The following is a 17,564-nucleotide window of genomic DNA, read 5'->3' as shown; positions in this document are numbered from 1 at the left end:
GAGAGACGAGGCTTTAGGGGGAGTTTTGAGTGAGGAAACCGAGGTGTACCCTCTGCAGAAGACTTATCAAATGGTGTGATGTGAAGCTGCTACACCTTCATGGGCGGCCGTTTGATTTGGCAGGTGATGCATGTGTGCAACACATCTAAGTAACTGGTGTTGCTCCAGACTGATGCTACAGAACAAAGGATTTTTCATTGACAAGTTCGCATCCAATGAAAAACACCCACTGTGTACTTATGATGCGGTTTAGCTCGTGTCCAGTGGGGGCAGTATCAGCTGTTCAAAGCTTTTCTGCCTGATACAACACCCACACATCATTTCCTCAAATGTCATCAGTTTCCTTTGATATTCCAAAAATCTGAAAGTTAACAAAGATGATCAAGATCTGTTTTGAAGCAGCGATGATTTGGCCCTAATCTGCCATCTAGAGGATGGATGTTTTATCCCGCAGAGATGAAAAAGTGTGTAAAGAAGTATGTGATTAGTGTAGCTCATGTTGTCTGTGTTTATCAGTGACAAAACCTTTGTGTGTGTCTGTGTGTGGAAGAAACCTGAGAGTACAGGCGTAAAAACCCGAAACACTCCGAGCCTACTGGGATGTTTCCTGATCTTTTTCGCCACCACGCTCTGGAGAAGCTGCTCTGTGTGTGAAAACGTGTGAGACTGTACTTGTCGTCAGCAGTTTCCTGGTGTGAATGAATGCGAAGCCGGATGTGCCACCTTTCTTTGAATAAATCCACTAGGAGTGATAAATGGTAGGTTTCAGGAGCAGAAGGCCACTCATACAGAGAGTCAGAACCTTGAGCATTTATCTCGAATGACAAAAAGCTTGAAAATTGTGTGACTTTGTGTCTCGGTGCTGCATTCACAGCGCTTTGAATCACACTGCATAATGGTACAGTATAGGTCGATGCGAGTCTGACAATTTCCTGTCCACGCTTTATCCTCTACAGCTTTTTCTACGAGGTTTTGTGTCTGAATCTGTATCTGTACGCTGAACATGTTTTAGCTGTACCCGAATTTTCGTATTCCCCCTTTTCTGTTTGAAGCTTAATGTGGTGGAGCAGCTACGAGTAGATCAGAAGTGCTTTGTGTGGCTGTCATACGAAGCGATTCAGGATGTCAAACACAGACAAAAAAAATGTGTCATTTAGTCACTGACATCAGTATATTTGGACAGAATAAAATAGATTCTGTGATATAGCTAAATAACACCAGAAGGAAAATGAGTGTTTACATTCATTTATCCAACAAACATATCAATAGATGTAATACTGTGCTGTGGAAAAAGTGGCAACAGCTTTGGCAGTAATAACCTGTTGTCAATGTTTTGGATAATTATCCATCAGTCTCTTCCATGAAAAAAATCTACAGCTGCAAGATATCAGAGGGTTTTCTCCTTTGTGCTGCTTGTTCCAAATCCCCTCTGTGATATTTCAATGGGATTCAAACCTGGTCTATGACTAAACTATTTCATAACCCTCCATTTCTTCTCTCTGAGTCATTCCTTGGTGGATTTGTTAGTGTGCCCAGGATTATTATGCTGTTCAAAGGTCCACTTCTGGTTCAGCCTTTGGACAAATGGCCTCACATTATGTTCAAGCACTCTTTGATATGATGGCAGCGAAGATTTTACACCATGTTTCACAGCTGGTCTGAGGTTCTTCTCCTCTTACTGTTTCCAAGCAATTCTGTCTCTGCTGCCAAATCTGGAACCCCCAAAGTACATTTAGGTCCAACAGTGTCTCATAATGAAGGATATGAGGAAAACACTCAGAAACCCAGTTTCTTATCACATTTAAATGAAATCGATATTGTTGATTAGTTATGTGTGATAAATACCAATAGACTGGTTCATTTTCTGATCTGTGTTTTATTAGCTGTAGGGCCAACAGTGTACGCTGACTTGGGCGCAAAATATGAACCGAACATAAAAATATAATCCAAAGCAGATGATTATTTCTCAGCCTTTATTATTCTTTTTGGGTAGGGACTATAAGCTGTGTTAAGTTTAAAGTGTTCATATTATCTGAAGCAAAAAAATGACTGGAGGACAATTGGTGGGTGGCAGCTCCACCAGACTGCAGAGGCAGAAGAACTGGCTAATTCTGATGATAAGGGAAGGCCAATAATGGAGGGGCGTCCAGTCTGATCCAGGTGCTGGCAGCTATTGTTTGTCAAAAGGCATGTAGTGGCCATCAGGTGTGTTAGGTGTTGAAGGAGTCACTATGGTTTTGCCTGACATGCCAGCACACACCCTTATTGATCCTGTCACAGAGGTAACTGTCAGTGTAAGCTCTCATGAACTCTTAGTCTTTTCTGAAGTGTTGAATGAACAGTTTTCTAAAAAAATTCTTTTAGTGGAGGTCAGTGATGAAGAGACACTGTCTGTGCACACAAAAAGCCTTTTGCTGGTAATTTTGTCTTTAAAATATAGTGACATTGGACCCAAGAATCCCTAGTCTTGTGGTGGTCTGCTTTTAAGGTTGACTACTTTAGAAGACCTCTTTTTTTCAGGGAGTAGAAAATGTACAACGCTCCCCTCAATCTGTGGCCTCCACCTCCAGGCCTTTAACAAAACAAATGGCAGGACTTATACAGGGTGTCCATAAAGTCTCTTTCAGTTTTAATAATTTATTACAAAGGCAGCTGATAAGATATCTTAACCAGATTAGTTTTTTTGTAATCAGTGGTTGTCAAAGCTTTTTCTACCTCATTTTATACACCTCTATATGGCCACCATTAGTTGCACGAAGCACATCAAGACGGTACTCGATGTCTTGCCGCGTTCGCTGTAGCATAGCCTCATCAATGGTGGCAATGGCATCAGAAGTCTTTTGCTTCAACTCAGTAATGTCCCAGATCTTTGTTCGATACACAATATCTTTAACATAACCCCATAGAAAGAAGTCCAAGGGAATGATATCGGGTGAACGTTGCGGCCAAGGAATTGGCCCATCCCTTGATCAAATCTGGTTAAGATATCTTATCAACTGCCTTTGTAATAAATTCTTAAAATTGTATTGAGACTTTATGGACACTCTGTATGTTATCTTGTACTTCCTAGTCTATCTTCTAAAGTGAGCCTTATCAAGAACACACAATGCAACATGAATCGTGACCACAGTACAGCTCGACTGCACAGGAAGTCGTCTCTGTTGCTTCTTGGACACCTCAATATCTGATCAGCTGATAAGCCTGCTGTTTATACAGGTCTGAGCAGACAATATGAGGGACCTCTATAAAAGAAACCTGGAGCTGGATAACACGGGGGGAAAGAATTTGAAATGATAAAACTCAAAGTAGAAACTGAGAAACTGGAATAGAAGAATAAATTATTGCTGTAAATGGTATTTAAATACTAAAAATACTTTAGCAAAGTGTTATTGACATTGTGTAGTGCTACTTTTTTCTGTCTTCCCAGTAAAGGCAGTTATTTGAAAACATGCGTGACACACATCCAGTGATTGCTTTATTTCTTTTCGTCGATGTTAAATAGTATACAGCCTGTCTGATGAAGGAGGTTTCACAACATCAGGGGGCCACCAGTGGTGCATGAGGGACTCTCTATCTCCTGATGACGACTATGTTGTGGAGCACCACACATGCTGATATTATGTGACATTTCTGCTCACGAGAGACCCTCAGGCCACAGCGGCAGTGAAAGCGGGATTTGATGTCTCCAAAGGTCGTCTCTTTCCTGATCCTGCGGCTACCGAGGACCACATGAAAATGGTTTTGCAGTCATGTCAGTGGGTCATCAAGTACCTCATACAGGGGTATCCTCTGCAACATGAAAGATATTTGACTGAAAGTGATGTTAATGTTACATCCACATGACCTGATAATCTTCCATTTGCTTCCTTTTTTGTAACTGTTGCTCTGCTGCCTGTATGTTCAGTTTGTCTCAGCTTCTTTGTCTGATTCTGCAGATGAGATTAGTTCAGAAATGCGTTTCTTCCAAGAAGCACAAATGTCTGTGAAAACAAAGTCCCTTGTTGGCTCTTAGGTTATCAGTTATTCATATGTAAATCTTCTATTCATAATCACTCACTTGTATGTTTACATGCTTTCAGAGAAGCTAAATGCTCGTGTTTTTGGGTCAAAGCTGACTGCGGCTTCCAGTAAGGTGGCATATGTGTGTTATGTAGAGTCTGAAATAGAGATTTCAGGGCTTTATGAAGCACAGAGTTTCAGTCTAAGGAGATGTCTTTATCAACATATGGAATATACGACTTAGTCTTTGATAGGATCGAGGAAAATTCCTTGTGGAGCCACTTGAAACAAGCCACTGGAAGAGTTTCGTGTTCCAATAAATAAGCCGTCACTCTTGGTGCTTTCGTTAACTGGGATGTTGCACAGATGCTCCCTTTCTCCCTAATACAGCAGAGTAAAACTTACACTTAAAGTGCTTTTTAAATTTTTTTAAAGTATATTCTTAAGGTCTTTAGAGTCATAGCAGTTCAGTTTTTTTGACAACATGATGACAATGACAACTTCTTATTAACAACAATATAGTAGGTAAAACTGATTGAACTGAAGAGGAGAACATTTTTACTGATCAGGAGCTGCAGCTCACTCAGTAACTCTTCAAAACACTAATTAGTTTTCATCATCTTGTAATTAATCATTTCAATCTTTGCGAAAAATAAAGTAAAGCATGTTGTCTTTGTTATTTTGAAAATTACTCTATCATTAGTTTCATTTTCACTGTGAGAAACAGGCTGTCATATTGTCAGAATCACAACCAAGTCAACACTCCTCTGGAAAACCTGTATGTCTGCTGTTTCAAGTGCATCAAGGAGGTCTTGTCTGAGAAACTTCGATGGATTTTCTCCAAAACAACATACTGATGCGCTTCAGACTCAGCAGCACTTGGCGACAAAAGGATAAAACACCCACACACAATCTGAGCAATGTCGCACATACAGTCTAATTCAGTGAGGAGTGTACAGACATATATATAGGGAGACTGAGCAAATGCTCAAGCACATGGTGCTAGAAAAGAGGGGAAGTTAGTCATGACAAGACCACACATGATGTGGTTCTTTCGATACTGGGCCATACAGAAAGAATGATATTTTTTTTCTGCACTTGACTGTCACTTTTCATGTCCAGCCATTAAATGAAGCTGTCAATCTAACCCCTGCCAAAATTAATAAAAAACAAACCTCTCTGGAGAGCTTCTTTGACAATAGGGATCGACTTGATGCTGAGACGAGAAAAATAAATACATATTTAGCAATAATTACTAATTTTAATCATTTAGGAAAATGACTATTTGTTGTGTCCGTAGAAATTGTTTTATTTTAAACCGGTCTGTGGTGCAAAAAAAAAACTTGGAGACCGCTGATCTAAAGGATAAGAGACACTCTTTTGAGGACAGCAATGTTCACATTCTTGATAAAGAAGACAGAAGTTTAAAGATAGAAGTGAAGGAAGCCATATTTTTTAAAACTGGAACAGCCATCTCTAAGCAGAGGAGGGTCTACAGCACCACTTATCAGGTACTTATAATGCAGTCTTGAGATCTGTTTCCCAAATGTTTCCACATTATTACCACTTTGAGTCATCCCTGACCTTCCAGTTTCAAAACCTTCACACCTCAAGGCATGTGAGTGCTGGGTAGCTACTGGTCCCATTCGCCATTTTGTGATAGTAGTTATGAGGAACTCCCTATCAGTCGTTTAGAACTGAAGAAGCCTCTTGGTTTAGAAGGTTTTCAAGAACCAGAAAGAGAAGTCCAGTTGTCTTCTACTGAAGCTCTTGTAAGATCTAACATGAGACAACAATAAAATCCAAGCTGTACAGTTTCAATTAGCAACATTGACACAGGTTTTAAGAACAGGCCCTATTGCAACGAGCAACTGAATAATGGTGCTTTTATGGCTTAGACTTGGTCCAGTTTGACGAGCTTTGCAAGGAACAGAACCAAAGCAGCAATTTGCTTTATTTCCAAGGGCATGCACTCCCATCCAGAACATTTAGATAGATTCGGATAGATGATAACAACCCTGGAAACTCTCAGTCGACAGCTTTGCAGTCCTGAAGGACTTTCTTAAAGCTGTAAATCACTGTTCACAGTTTATGATGTAGAGACTATACAGCTATGATCTTTTATTGGACTTTAGGCTCATTACAGAAAATAAAAGCCCCTTTTGGAGGTGTGTTTTGTCTGCTTTGGTCATGGGTTATTAGTTAATCCATCCATTAGCTTTAGCCTACTCACAGTCACAGCTATACGGCCAGTTTAGAATCACCAATTAACCTACCATGCATGTCTTTGGACTGTGAGAGGAAGTACCCAGAGAAAACTGACAGAAGTACAAGGAAAACATTCAAACACACAGAAAAGTCCCAGCTGACCAGGTAAGTTCAAGCCCTCAACTTTCTTGCTATGAGGAAATATTAATGCAGCAGCAAACAGTGATTGAATGTTTAGATAAACTTTGTGTCTGCAGTCTGTCTCTGTTAAAACAGCACAGAGACAAATACAAAACCCTCCGCATTAAATCAGCTCCTTCAGGAGACAGTTTATAAAGTTCAGTGTGAAATCCTTCACATTTATGCTCATACATTCACCGATCTGCTGCCAGCATCAACCTGGAACTTTCCACATATTTACCATTTCTCACCACCTTACAAGCCTCGACTTTAGATCCCAACATGTTCAGTCTGGGGACGAAACTTAAAACTCACATCTCCCTTGTGCCATAAATAATCAGAATATGATTGCATCAATAAAACATGAAGAGCATGAAGGAGTGCGAGGTAAAATCGATTCTCAGGTCGATGAATCATTGGGCAGGCTGAATGAAACGCTGCACCCATCGCAGCTCGCTGTGTCCTTCTTTGTGTGTCGCTGAATAAAATACAGCAGGAAGAGAAAGAGCAGGTCTGAGTCCTGAGGAATCAAACTGTAGCCTGACAGCACATAAGTTAGTGATGTCCAGGAGGAAATGCAAGATCTTATCATGACCCCAGCTCTGGAAACGGTCACAATAACGTTAACATCCTGACAGTCTCATACAAGCATCACTGGGATGACAGAGGGCTACTACCACATTTATATACAAATGTTGCTGCACGACAGCGGAAAGTGTTTGTTTCTGCCAGTTTAGCTCTTATCTGCAGTTACAGACTATTGTCTGGTGTCTGTCCTGATCCACCACTGGATCAGCCTATATTCCTTTAATCCACATTAAAGTTTAATACTAAAAGATTGTCAGTTTCACAAGCAAGATTTCATTTTCAGGGACTAAATTACATTATCATGTGCACACTTTACTATTAGTGTTATCTATAATATTATCTATTCCTTTACTATTCAAATCAAATTTTAGCTTACTTCTTTCTATTTTCAGTAATGTATCATATATACATCTTCTTGCTTTTCTACTAGGCACCGCATTACTCATGTTCCATAATTTTTGCTTTCTGACATTAGTTTGATCCTGTTTCATTGTATAAAGATAGCAGATTATAAACAATTAAAGAAAAGGAATATAACTTAATAAATTCTTCCCTTTTCACATTTCCTCAACTAACTCTCTTTCCTCGGTTTGACTTCTTGTTTTTGAACATTTTCTGGGCAATTTTTGCTCCTGTCACATTTTTTTGTCACTGTGGGCTCATTGTTTCCTGTAATATAAAGTCCTGCACCTCTATGGAAACAACACAACCTGGTTAGAAGTAGAGACAACTCAACAATATCTCTTGTTTGGCATGACACAATTATGATGGCAAAAATCAGAAAAGATGTTAAAAGTTATGTTGATTCTTATTGTTAGTATTATTTACATTATAGTAACATTATTATTATAGTTATTGTTATTATAGTTTTTCAGTTCAAATAAATTTTGGTTAATGACTGAATGGATGAATAGACATATACCTGAACTTAAACAGCAAAAATGTTTGTATTTCATTTATATTTATCTGTGCATTTTACATCTGTCTACTACATTCACAGATTACTGCAAATTCAAAGTGCAATTATGGCGATTATCTTCAACATTTTAAGACGTTTTGTAAACTCAAACACTTCCAGCGTGCTGACCACTTGTCTATTATGGGATGGCTACACTGTTTGCCGGTACTAGGACTGTCAAAGCTAACGTATGGTGCGTTGCCACAGAGGTCATTTGCATAAAATAGTTTAATTTATGCAAATGTGACACATCGTGAAACTTTCGTTTAATGTCTAAACTAGCCGTCATTGAACTAAAACGAGGACAGATTCAGCAGCTTATTTCTCGTTTCAAATGCTTCTAGAAATACTTTTTGCTGAACAGTTTTCGTAATAAAAGAGAAAGTTTGCAACCGAGCCGCCATGTTGATCTGACGTTTCTGCCTTGAGTGCATCCTGTGCATCTTCTTCGCGGCTGGCAAACAGACTTCAGGTTCATTACCGCCACCTATCAGGCTGAAGTATGCATCAGTGTTACTGGTGTGCCAGAAATTAGGGAATTGAGAAAGGTGCCATTAAATGTGTCATTTTTTTAACGTGTTGTTTTTTCTGTAATTAATTAATCATAATTAACGTGTTAAAGTCCCAGCCCTAATTATTATGTACATGAACTGAAAAAACTGTAATCTACATGAACAACATTTATCCCACAAGTGTTACCTCACCATAGTATCAATATTTCACTGATAATATTTTAAATTAGTTTCTATCTCCTATCTGCTCTGCATAAACACAGCCTGCAGTTCAACCCAGTTCAACCAAAAAGTCCCTGAACTTTTGTCACATGACTCATGGTTGCAGTTGAATTACTAATGGCTTCACAATTGCATGGAAGACCCCAGAATATTCAGTTTTTCACAGAATGTAACAAGAAAAGCACTCAGAGAGCGCAGTACTCCACCAAGACTGGTCATTCCTCAATTTGTGTATTCAGAAGTCAAGGCAACATAGAAACTGGCCATTTAATATAGATCAACCCACACACTAACTAAAAAAAAATACCTTTCGTGAGCACAGGCATGTGTTGTGCATGTACGTTTTGAACAGATAAGGAATTGCGTGACCAAAATATGACTTGATGCAGGTATCTGACACAGTGTTCACTTGTTGTCATGGCTACAGTGACGCCGTGCCGGCCGCTATATCTCGTTATGGAAAATCCTTAACAAATCCATGGATCCAGACTATAAGCTGTATCACTGCCAAAATATAACAAGGTGATCCTTTTGTCAATTCTGACCTTCCCTGAAAATTTCATACAAATCCGTTGGTCCATTTTTGAGTCATGCTGCACACGGACAGACAGACTCACAGACAAACGTACGCAGATCGTCACATGACTCCGCTGCGTTCCTTGGCGGAGTAATTACTGCAAGCGATTTAATTATAGGATTTTTAAAAAATGTATAGAATAAAATGACTTTGTCAAGATGCATAGGCTCGCCTTTTCCATTTGTGAATGTTTCTAGTTTAAGCTAAATTGCACATTCTGGGATTCCTCATCTAGCTTTGGTGATTTACCAGATGGATGCTGAAATCAGTCCTGTACTGTGTCACCATCCATCTTAATCACTGCCCTGCTCTGTCTAATTTAAAATGCAGCTCCATGATTACACATACGGAATAATTAGGATTGGAGTGACACGGTGCTTTTGTTTCCTCTCTTTGTCCTCCAATATGCAGCCACCGCCATCTGACAGCTGATGGGGCTTCTCATTAACTAACAAAGAGCCTGGAGCTGCTACTGCTGTCAAAAGAAAAATGATATAATTATTAGATGATTCGTTTGGTGTTGGACCAGGAAATGTGGAGTGTGATTAAGGGCTTGCTTCATAAAGGTTTTTAGCCATTAATTAATGCAGATAAAAAAAGGCCGGCTTTAATGTCTAATTCTATTGTGCAACAGGGTCGATACTTCTGTCCATTTTGCAGAATACTGTTGTGAAAGAAGACTTCTTGTGTTTCTCCTCACAACCACGGGTAGTAGTTCAATGCTGCTGCTGATGCACACCGCAGCAATGCACCATGGGAACTGACCTGAACTGCAGGAGCAACTGTGCCCTGCAGAGCTGCTGCGAGGTGGTTCACATGTCTGTGTTTGTCTGGAGGTTTCTGAGTTTCATAAAGACACGGTCATGCATTGCAGGAGTCAGCATTTGGTTTCATCAGTGGTTCAGTTCTTTCAGCATCAGCAGGGGAAATATGGGTCTATGTTTTCATTATAGGACCGTCTCTATCCACCTGCCTTTATGCACAATTTCAGTTTGCATAAAACACCTTATGTGGGAATGCAAAAGCCAGAGAAACCTCGAAAATATTGCAAACAAGTTAATGTATCAATAAAAGCAAAATGCAGCAGAGTGCACTGTAAACAGACTCAGTGAATAAATGATGATGTCCATCAAGGTTCGATCTACTGGGACAAAAACATCCGCTGTTTGTTGAGTGATGCCATATTTCCATCATGGATTTTATGTTGTTTTTCGCAATTTGAGGTTTGACCGGAGCTCTTTCAGTCACATCATCTAGTTGTCCTCTCCAGCAGTGGTTTAAAGGAAGCTGATTGGAGAAATTGGTGAAATCTGTCATTTATCTCAACGAATCAACTTTTTCCTAGAACTACCTCATCCTCAAGCACAATGAGGAAACGGCTTTGTATCTATTTGCACAATCTGCCACTGTATCATTTTTGAAATGCTCTGTTCTTTTGTTATATGCTGCCACTTGCACATTTTTTGTACAGTTTTTTGGAAAGATTTCTATTCATGTATTTTACTAGACTAGTTATTTTTTTATTCTTATTTTATTTTCTTAACTTATTTGTCTTGTATGTTTAAAAGGGAGAAAGTCATCCAGAATTTCATTGTACATGGTGAATAATGACAATAAAGCTATCTTGTCTTATCTTTTTTACAGAATCGGTTTCTTTTTTCCAGTTGATTTTCTACACTTAATGTCACAGATGAGTATTTTAAGGAACACTGGAAAGTTAGAAATCTGATGATTCTGTTATGAATCATCTAATAAACATTGTTATTTTGACGTTTTATAAAACATAGCATGTTTTGGGGTTGAGAGAGTTAATATGTAAAGGAACAATACATGACTTGTGTTATTATTAGATGAAGACTTGGCCTAACAGAGTTACAGAGGCTCATGTTAATAATTAACATCAGTAATTTGGTGAAAAGTAGCCTGCTTGATGTATGGTTGGTTAAAATTATCTCATCGCTAGATCTGCTCTGGTCAAATATACCAAGTTACATTATTTACCTGTGTGATACATTGCTGAGTTTTATTTGACTTCATTTCACCATCCTCGCTCAGAGACCCAGTCTCTGTTGATGTGGAACAGTACATGTAATACTTTTTTGTCTGTTGCTTTACTGAATGCAGTACCTCAGTTGCAAGGTGGACCTCAAATGTATGACTCATAGACAGAAAAATGAGAAAGAAACTGTTCAACTTTACGGAAGCAAACAAGCAAAGGAATCAGTGGATGGATCAGCAGCAGGAATTACAGGTAAACAGAGCAAAAAGGGGGAAGAAACAAGTCCAAAAAACAAGCAGGGAACCAAAAGTTGGCAGATGATCAGAAAGGAAAAGGCTGGAAAGCTACGGGGGTCAGAGCACGACTGTCAGTCTGGCAGGGAATGTGTGAAACTCCGCTGGTATAAATAGTGAGGGAACTAATGGGGGAACGAGGAGCCGGTGAGTCAGCAGGAGAAAGGAATCAGGTGAGTGTGAACGGAGGCAAAGACTGAGGTTAGTGCAGGCAGGTGGGAGAGGTAGGACAGCAGCAGAGTTTCTGAATGGGAAGAACAGGAGATTATACAACAGCAGGATTGTGGTGCATTTGTAAAGAAAGGTGAATAGAATAGAATAGATCTTTATTGTCACTGTTAGAGAAAACAGTGAAAATCAGTTTAGTACTCTCCGAAAAGCAGCATTAAAAAGAAACTATATAACACACCCTAAAAAATATATACAACATAAGAGCAAATATACAGTCTGGAAATGGTTCATGGTTAGAGACCTGCTCTACACATTATTATTGCACATGATATGAATTGCACTGACACATAAATACTGCACTTGTATGTGATATTGTCATTCAGGTGGGAGGAAGACATTTGACAGCTCAGGGGTAAAAGCTGTTTTTCAGTCTGTTGGTTTTGACTCTAAGTGTCCTGTAACGTCTACCTGAGGGGAGGGGGGACAACAGAGAGTGTCCTGTAACGTCTACCTGAGGGGAGGGGGGACAACAGAGAGTGTCCTGTAACGTCTACCTGAGGGGAGGGGGGACAACAGAGAGTGTCCTGTAACGTCTACCTGAGGGGAGGGGGACAACAGAGAGTGTCCTGTAACGTCTACCTGAGGGGAGGGGGGACAACAGAGAGTGTCCTGTAACGTCTACCTGAGGGGAGGGGGGACAACAGAGAGTGTCCTGGGTGTGAGGGGTCTCTGGTGAGTCTCCTGGCTTTCCTCTGAAGTCTGCTGGTGTAAACGTCTCTGCTGCTCTCACCACTCGTTGCAGGTCCTTCCTGTCCTCTGCAGTGCAGCAGGTGAACCACACTGTACAGCAGGAGGCTCTCAATGGTGCAGCGATACAAGTTAATGAGCAGCTTGTGGGGGAGATGAGCCTGACGCAGCTTCCTGAGGAAGTACAGTCTCTGTTGGGACCTCCCCACCTGGTGTGAGGTGTGGGTGGACCATGTGAAGTCCTCAGAGATGTGGACCCTGAGGAACCTGAAGCTCTCCACCCTCTCTACCTCCTCTCCATCAATGTAGAGGGTGGAGTGCTCAGTTCACTTTGATCTCCTAAAGTCCAAGACCATCTCCTTGGTCTTTCCGGTGCTGAGGTTCAGGTTGTTGTGATGACACCATCATCGCATATGCTGGACCTCCTCCCTGTAGGCTGACTGATCGTTGTCTCTAATCAGTCAGGTGTTGATGCAAACTACAAAATGGAAAGCTTCACCATTTTTAGGAGAGTCAACCACTCATGTATTGTAACGGCAGGCAGCTGGCATAACCAAACAACGGAACACTGTTCCCACTGAAGACAGATTTCAGACTTGATTTATTTGAAATTCAGCTTGATATCCAGTTTAGATGTAGTTATGACCTCATTGTATCTAAAGCACTAATTACTGTCATCATTTCATTAATTAGTTCAGTTATAGGTTGAAGGAGAGACAGTAATGAAAAGTGTGAAAGAATTTCTCTGTCATATTGCATTAGTGGGCAACACAAAAACCTCTTCTCAATGCATTTCTAGTCTCACCTGAACTATATACATGTATAAGTAGACAGGCTGTGTTCGCCAACAAAGGCAAATTCAGAAATTATGAGCATGATAAGGTTGTTGGTTGTAATGTAGTATAGGATGGCAATATTAATGCGTTAGAATAACATAAAATATCACCTTTCAAAGTTTCAAGGTGCTGCACAAAGCAGAGCTAAAAATACAAGCAGATCAAACACCACATATGAAGAACAAAAATACAATAACCACAGTTCAGAGGATGAAGGACAAGTGGGCCATAATGTGCTCAAAAATGCATAATAACTGAAAAAAAATAAAATACCTGCAATAGAAACAGTTAAGAAAAGGTCTTATGTTAAAAGAAGGTATTGCTGTTGCCAGTCTGAGATCCGTAGGGAGAAAATTCCACACTTTAGTGGATTTCTTCACATGGAAAAATACAGGAACTGTTAGAAATCTCAGCTATAAATCTCATAGGGAGTGAAAAGACTTGACTTTACTAAACATGATCTTTAAACATAGAGAGTAAAGGGATATTTGCAAGACTTTTATTGATTGACTTCTCTGCTTTTCACACAATCCAGCCCCACATTTCCACCAAAAGACTTTTAGAACAGTTTGAAATCATCAAAAATCTGGTGGGCTGGATTTTAGACTTTTTAACTGACAGGTCACAAAGAGTGAGAATAAATGGGGTTCTGTCTGACCTAGTGTCAGACAAGACTCAAGGTGCTTCTCACCAAATCAGTCAGCTGCTAACAGGAGCTAAAGTCATCACCAAGACATGGAACTCCTCACCAAATTAACAGCTGCTAACAGAAGCTATATTCCGGTTAGCCACTCCTCAGTGACTATGGAACCTACGGAACACACAAAATACAACGACTCAAATGGCACCAGAGCAAACAGACTGAGAGTTTGGTTGCACATTTATACACAGGTGTGGTGATGGTTGGGATCTTGTGGGAGGAGGAGTTGTGGTGGTGGACCAATCCGACGGGTCAGGAGATGGGGAGAACCAGGGCTGAGAGCAGGTGTGGAGCTCCAGGCCAATCATTCCTGATGACTACCAGGTGGGATCTGGAGCTTGGTCTTCAGCCAGCTGTAAACAATGTAGTCTTCACAAGCCATCCCAACACACAGAGGCTCTACAAAGTCCATTACCAACCACATGACTAACAGAGGTTGTAACAGTCAGAAAATAGAGCAAGCACAATTATATAAACACCTTGGGAGCATAATTGATGAAAAGTTGAACTTTGATGAAAACTGCAAATCTGTCCGCAAAAAGGGCCATCAGCGCCTTCACTGCCTCAGAAAACTCACATATTTCCACATTGAACGAACAATCTTGACTCTGTTTTATCCTTCTTTTATTGAGTCTGATTTATCTTTTTGCTTGGTGGCATGGTTCGGTCAGACCTCTGTTACAGAGAAAAACTCACTGAACCAAATAGTGAGATGGTCCAGTCACCTGATTAGTGAGTCACAGTCTTGTCCAGCCTCCCTGTACACTAAACAGGTAAAGAAGATGGCTTTATCAGTTCTTAATAATGATTCCCATTCTCTACCGGGTGAATTTCAGCTTCTTTCCTCTGGACAGAGGTTTTAGTCCCAAGTTGCAGGACAAAACATGACAAAAACAGCTTTGTTCCTGTCACCATCACTGAGCTCAATAAGAAGTAGTGACATTTGCACTTTTAAATTTTATGTTTTTATCTTGGTTTTTATCCCAGAGATTGCTTTCATTTCTCTATGTTTTTTTATTATGGTGAAGAGTGAAGGCCGGCATGAATTGGAGTAATGTGGTTACTTCTGCCTCAATGTAGTAAAAGCCAATCAGCAGCATTTTGGACCTACTGAAGCCTATGAATGTTTTGGCAGTGATTCTTTCGGGATGTGTGACTGACCTTTTCTGAGTCTGAAAAAGATGGAAAGGACTTAACCTTCGAGATCTGGCTAAGCTGAATGAAACAAGTATTTCAAGAAAGACCTGAATCAAAGGCACCTCAGAGATTTCAGGCTTCTTGTGGAAAACTGGTGACTGATGGGTTCAAACAAGAAATAAAATGATCTGCATTATTTCTAGAGCTAGAGAAAGGGATTATGATGATTTCTGCTTGGGAGTCATTGATACTGACATCCAGTATTCAATGTCAGCCAGTCAAGATGATAATATATCACATCATTACTACTGGGATTAAGTGGGACGTACAGTTGTGCATTAGAACGAAGGTAAATACTGCTCTGCTGAAAATTTGCTGAGTCTGTTTTATAAGAAACTCAAAGGTTTGAATTTCTGTCAGTGTTGTTTTTTTGGAGAGGGATGTGGGGAGTGAATGGATTTTTCCTGCTTCAAAGTACCATCAGTGTTCCATCGCTTGACCTCTACTCTCTGGTGAAGGTCTAACTGAAGACGCATTTAAGATTCCTGTCCACACTTAAAACGCTGTTCCAGACCCACGTTTAGGTTTTAGTATCTTATTTTCCGCATTTTTGACTTTCCGTCTCCGTGTCATACCTGTTGCTCTGGCTTCCATTTGGTTATATAGTGAAGCGCATCTACTCTTAAATCATGCTACATAAACACTTTCAGTTATTTACAGGCTAAAGGCCAGCAGTTGAACAGTGAAATCAAGTCATTTCATTCAAATCTGTGCAATTTGTGGATTCCTTGCTGTGAAAAAAGTACACCTGTGCAATTTGAGTTCCACTTTTGAAAACGTAGACATCCAAATGACCACCTTTGAAATAATTATAAAACAATTAACACACATTACACCACATATTGCTGCTAACCATAGCACCACACTGTAACACTACAGATCTCAAACCACAACCCTCAACCTCATGTCGCATTCACTCCACAGCTCATTGAGCTATAATTACTCTAATGTTACATCATCACAGCATCCACTGGGTTTTTGCATTTTTTAAAGTTTGAATTGCTCTTTTTTCTGCGTCCAGCATCTAAAATATTGAGTCAGTTCCACTGAGACTAAATAAGTCTGTGGTTTTTCTCTCTGTATGTTTCTCTGTCTGAGTTTGATTGTGATTTGAGGTTGTTGTCCGATTTCATGAAAAGTTTTCTACTGTGAGCTTTCTTGTTGCTTTGTTTGGTTTGTAGACAATGTATTGATTTTTCCCTCTGTATCCGTCAGGTATAAGGCCATAGTGAACCCGATGGACATCCAGACGTCCAGCGCAGTCTTCTGGACATGTCTGAAAGCTGTTTCCATCTGGCTGCTGTCCGTCCTGCTGGCTGTTCCTGAGGCCATTTTCTCACAAGTCGTCTCCATGCAGGTAAAGTAAAGAAATAAAGAAAACAGAGCAGATACTACAAACAGCACTGCTACTCATCAAAACCAGAGCTGGAGATTTTCTTTACATCCACAACATCTTCACACAAGGTTCCTCCACATTGCAGGTCTTTGTCCAGTTGCAGATTAAAGTCATTTTTGAACCAAGCCAATCTGAATACAGTATAAAATGCTTCTCAGCACACTGGTGAGCCTGCAATGCTGCTGCTCTTTGCAGAAGTGCTGGTCCATGATGCTGCCCTTGAACACAGCTTCACATTGTCCGCTTTCTCTTTTGATGTTTGTTGAAACACAGATGTGTCTGTGGCCACAGTGAGGTTATTGTTTACTGCAGATGGATGAAGTGAGCTGATGATATATCTCTGCTGGGACTCTCAGATCATTCTGTCTGATCACATCTAAACTGTAATATAACCACCATGCAAGAGTGACATGACACAAACTTGTAAGATTGTTGTTTTGGTTTGACCAATAAACCTCTCAAAGATATTTTTCACTGAAAACGGCTGCTTTGAAAGAAGAAACATTGAAGTTGTGCACTGGAACATTAAAACCAGGAGCTTAAAGCCTAATTAACTGAAGCTGTACCTTGGGGAAATTACAAAGGCTATTCTTGGGTTTAGTTCTGTTTACATTGTACAGGATTCCTCGCAGCAGATAATCTGTACCAGTGACCCTTTTCACGTGGTCCATGTGATCATATTGAGGTGTGTTGTGGAAATACTGCCGTGACTCTTATTACCTTAAATAATAAAACAAACACTTTGCAGGCTTGATGATGAATATATTCCATTTCAGTGGTCGGGGAAGAAAAAAATGTCCAGCATTTCTCTGTTCTCCCCCAGAGAAGTCCAAGAACGACACATTTTTGATAACAGGAACCATGAACACGAAACATTTTTCCATTTGGCTCCTTATGGTTCGACCTATAGAAATATTTCCACACCATGCAAGAAACTAAATCTACATTCTGTAGACTGAACAGCTTCTTCAGTTTTTCCCC

The 17,564-nt window shown here is 40.1% G+C and overlaps 1 protein-coding gene across 1 annotated transcript in view; it reads left to right on the top strand.

Moving 5' to 3' along the window:
• nmbr (neuromedin B receptor) overlaps positions 1–17,564 on the top strand; it is a 74,206-nt gene that overhangs the window by 19,190 nt on the left and 37,452 nt on the right. Inside the window, exon 2 of the mRNA XM_023288254.3 lies at positions 16,403–16,544. Within this exon, the coding sequence (XP_023144022.1) occupies positions 16,403–16,544 (142 nt within the window). The remainder of the gene's footprint in view (positions 1–16,402; positions 16,545–17,564) is intronic.

Source organism: Amphiprion ocellaris, chromosome 12, assembly GCF_022539595.1.
Source record: "Amphiprion ocellaris isolate individual 3 ecotype Okinawa chromosome 12, ASM2253959v1, whole genome shotgun sequence".
NCBI classification, from domain to species: Eukaryota; Metazoa; Chordata; class Actinopteri; family Pomacentridae; genus Amphiprion; species Amphiprion ocellaris.
Note: the sequence above shows the minus strand (reverse complement) of the source record. Positions and strands in the feature narration are given on the sequence as shown.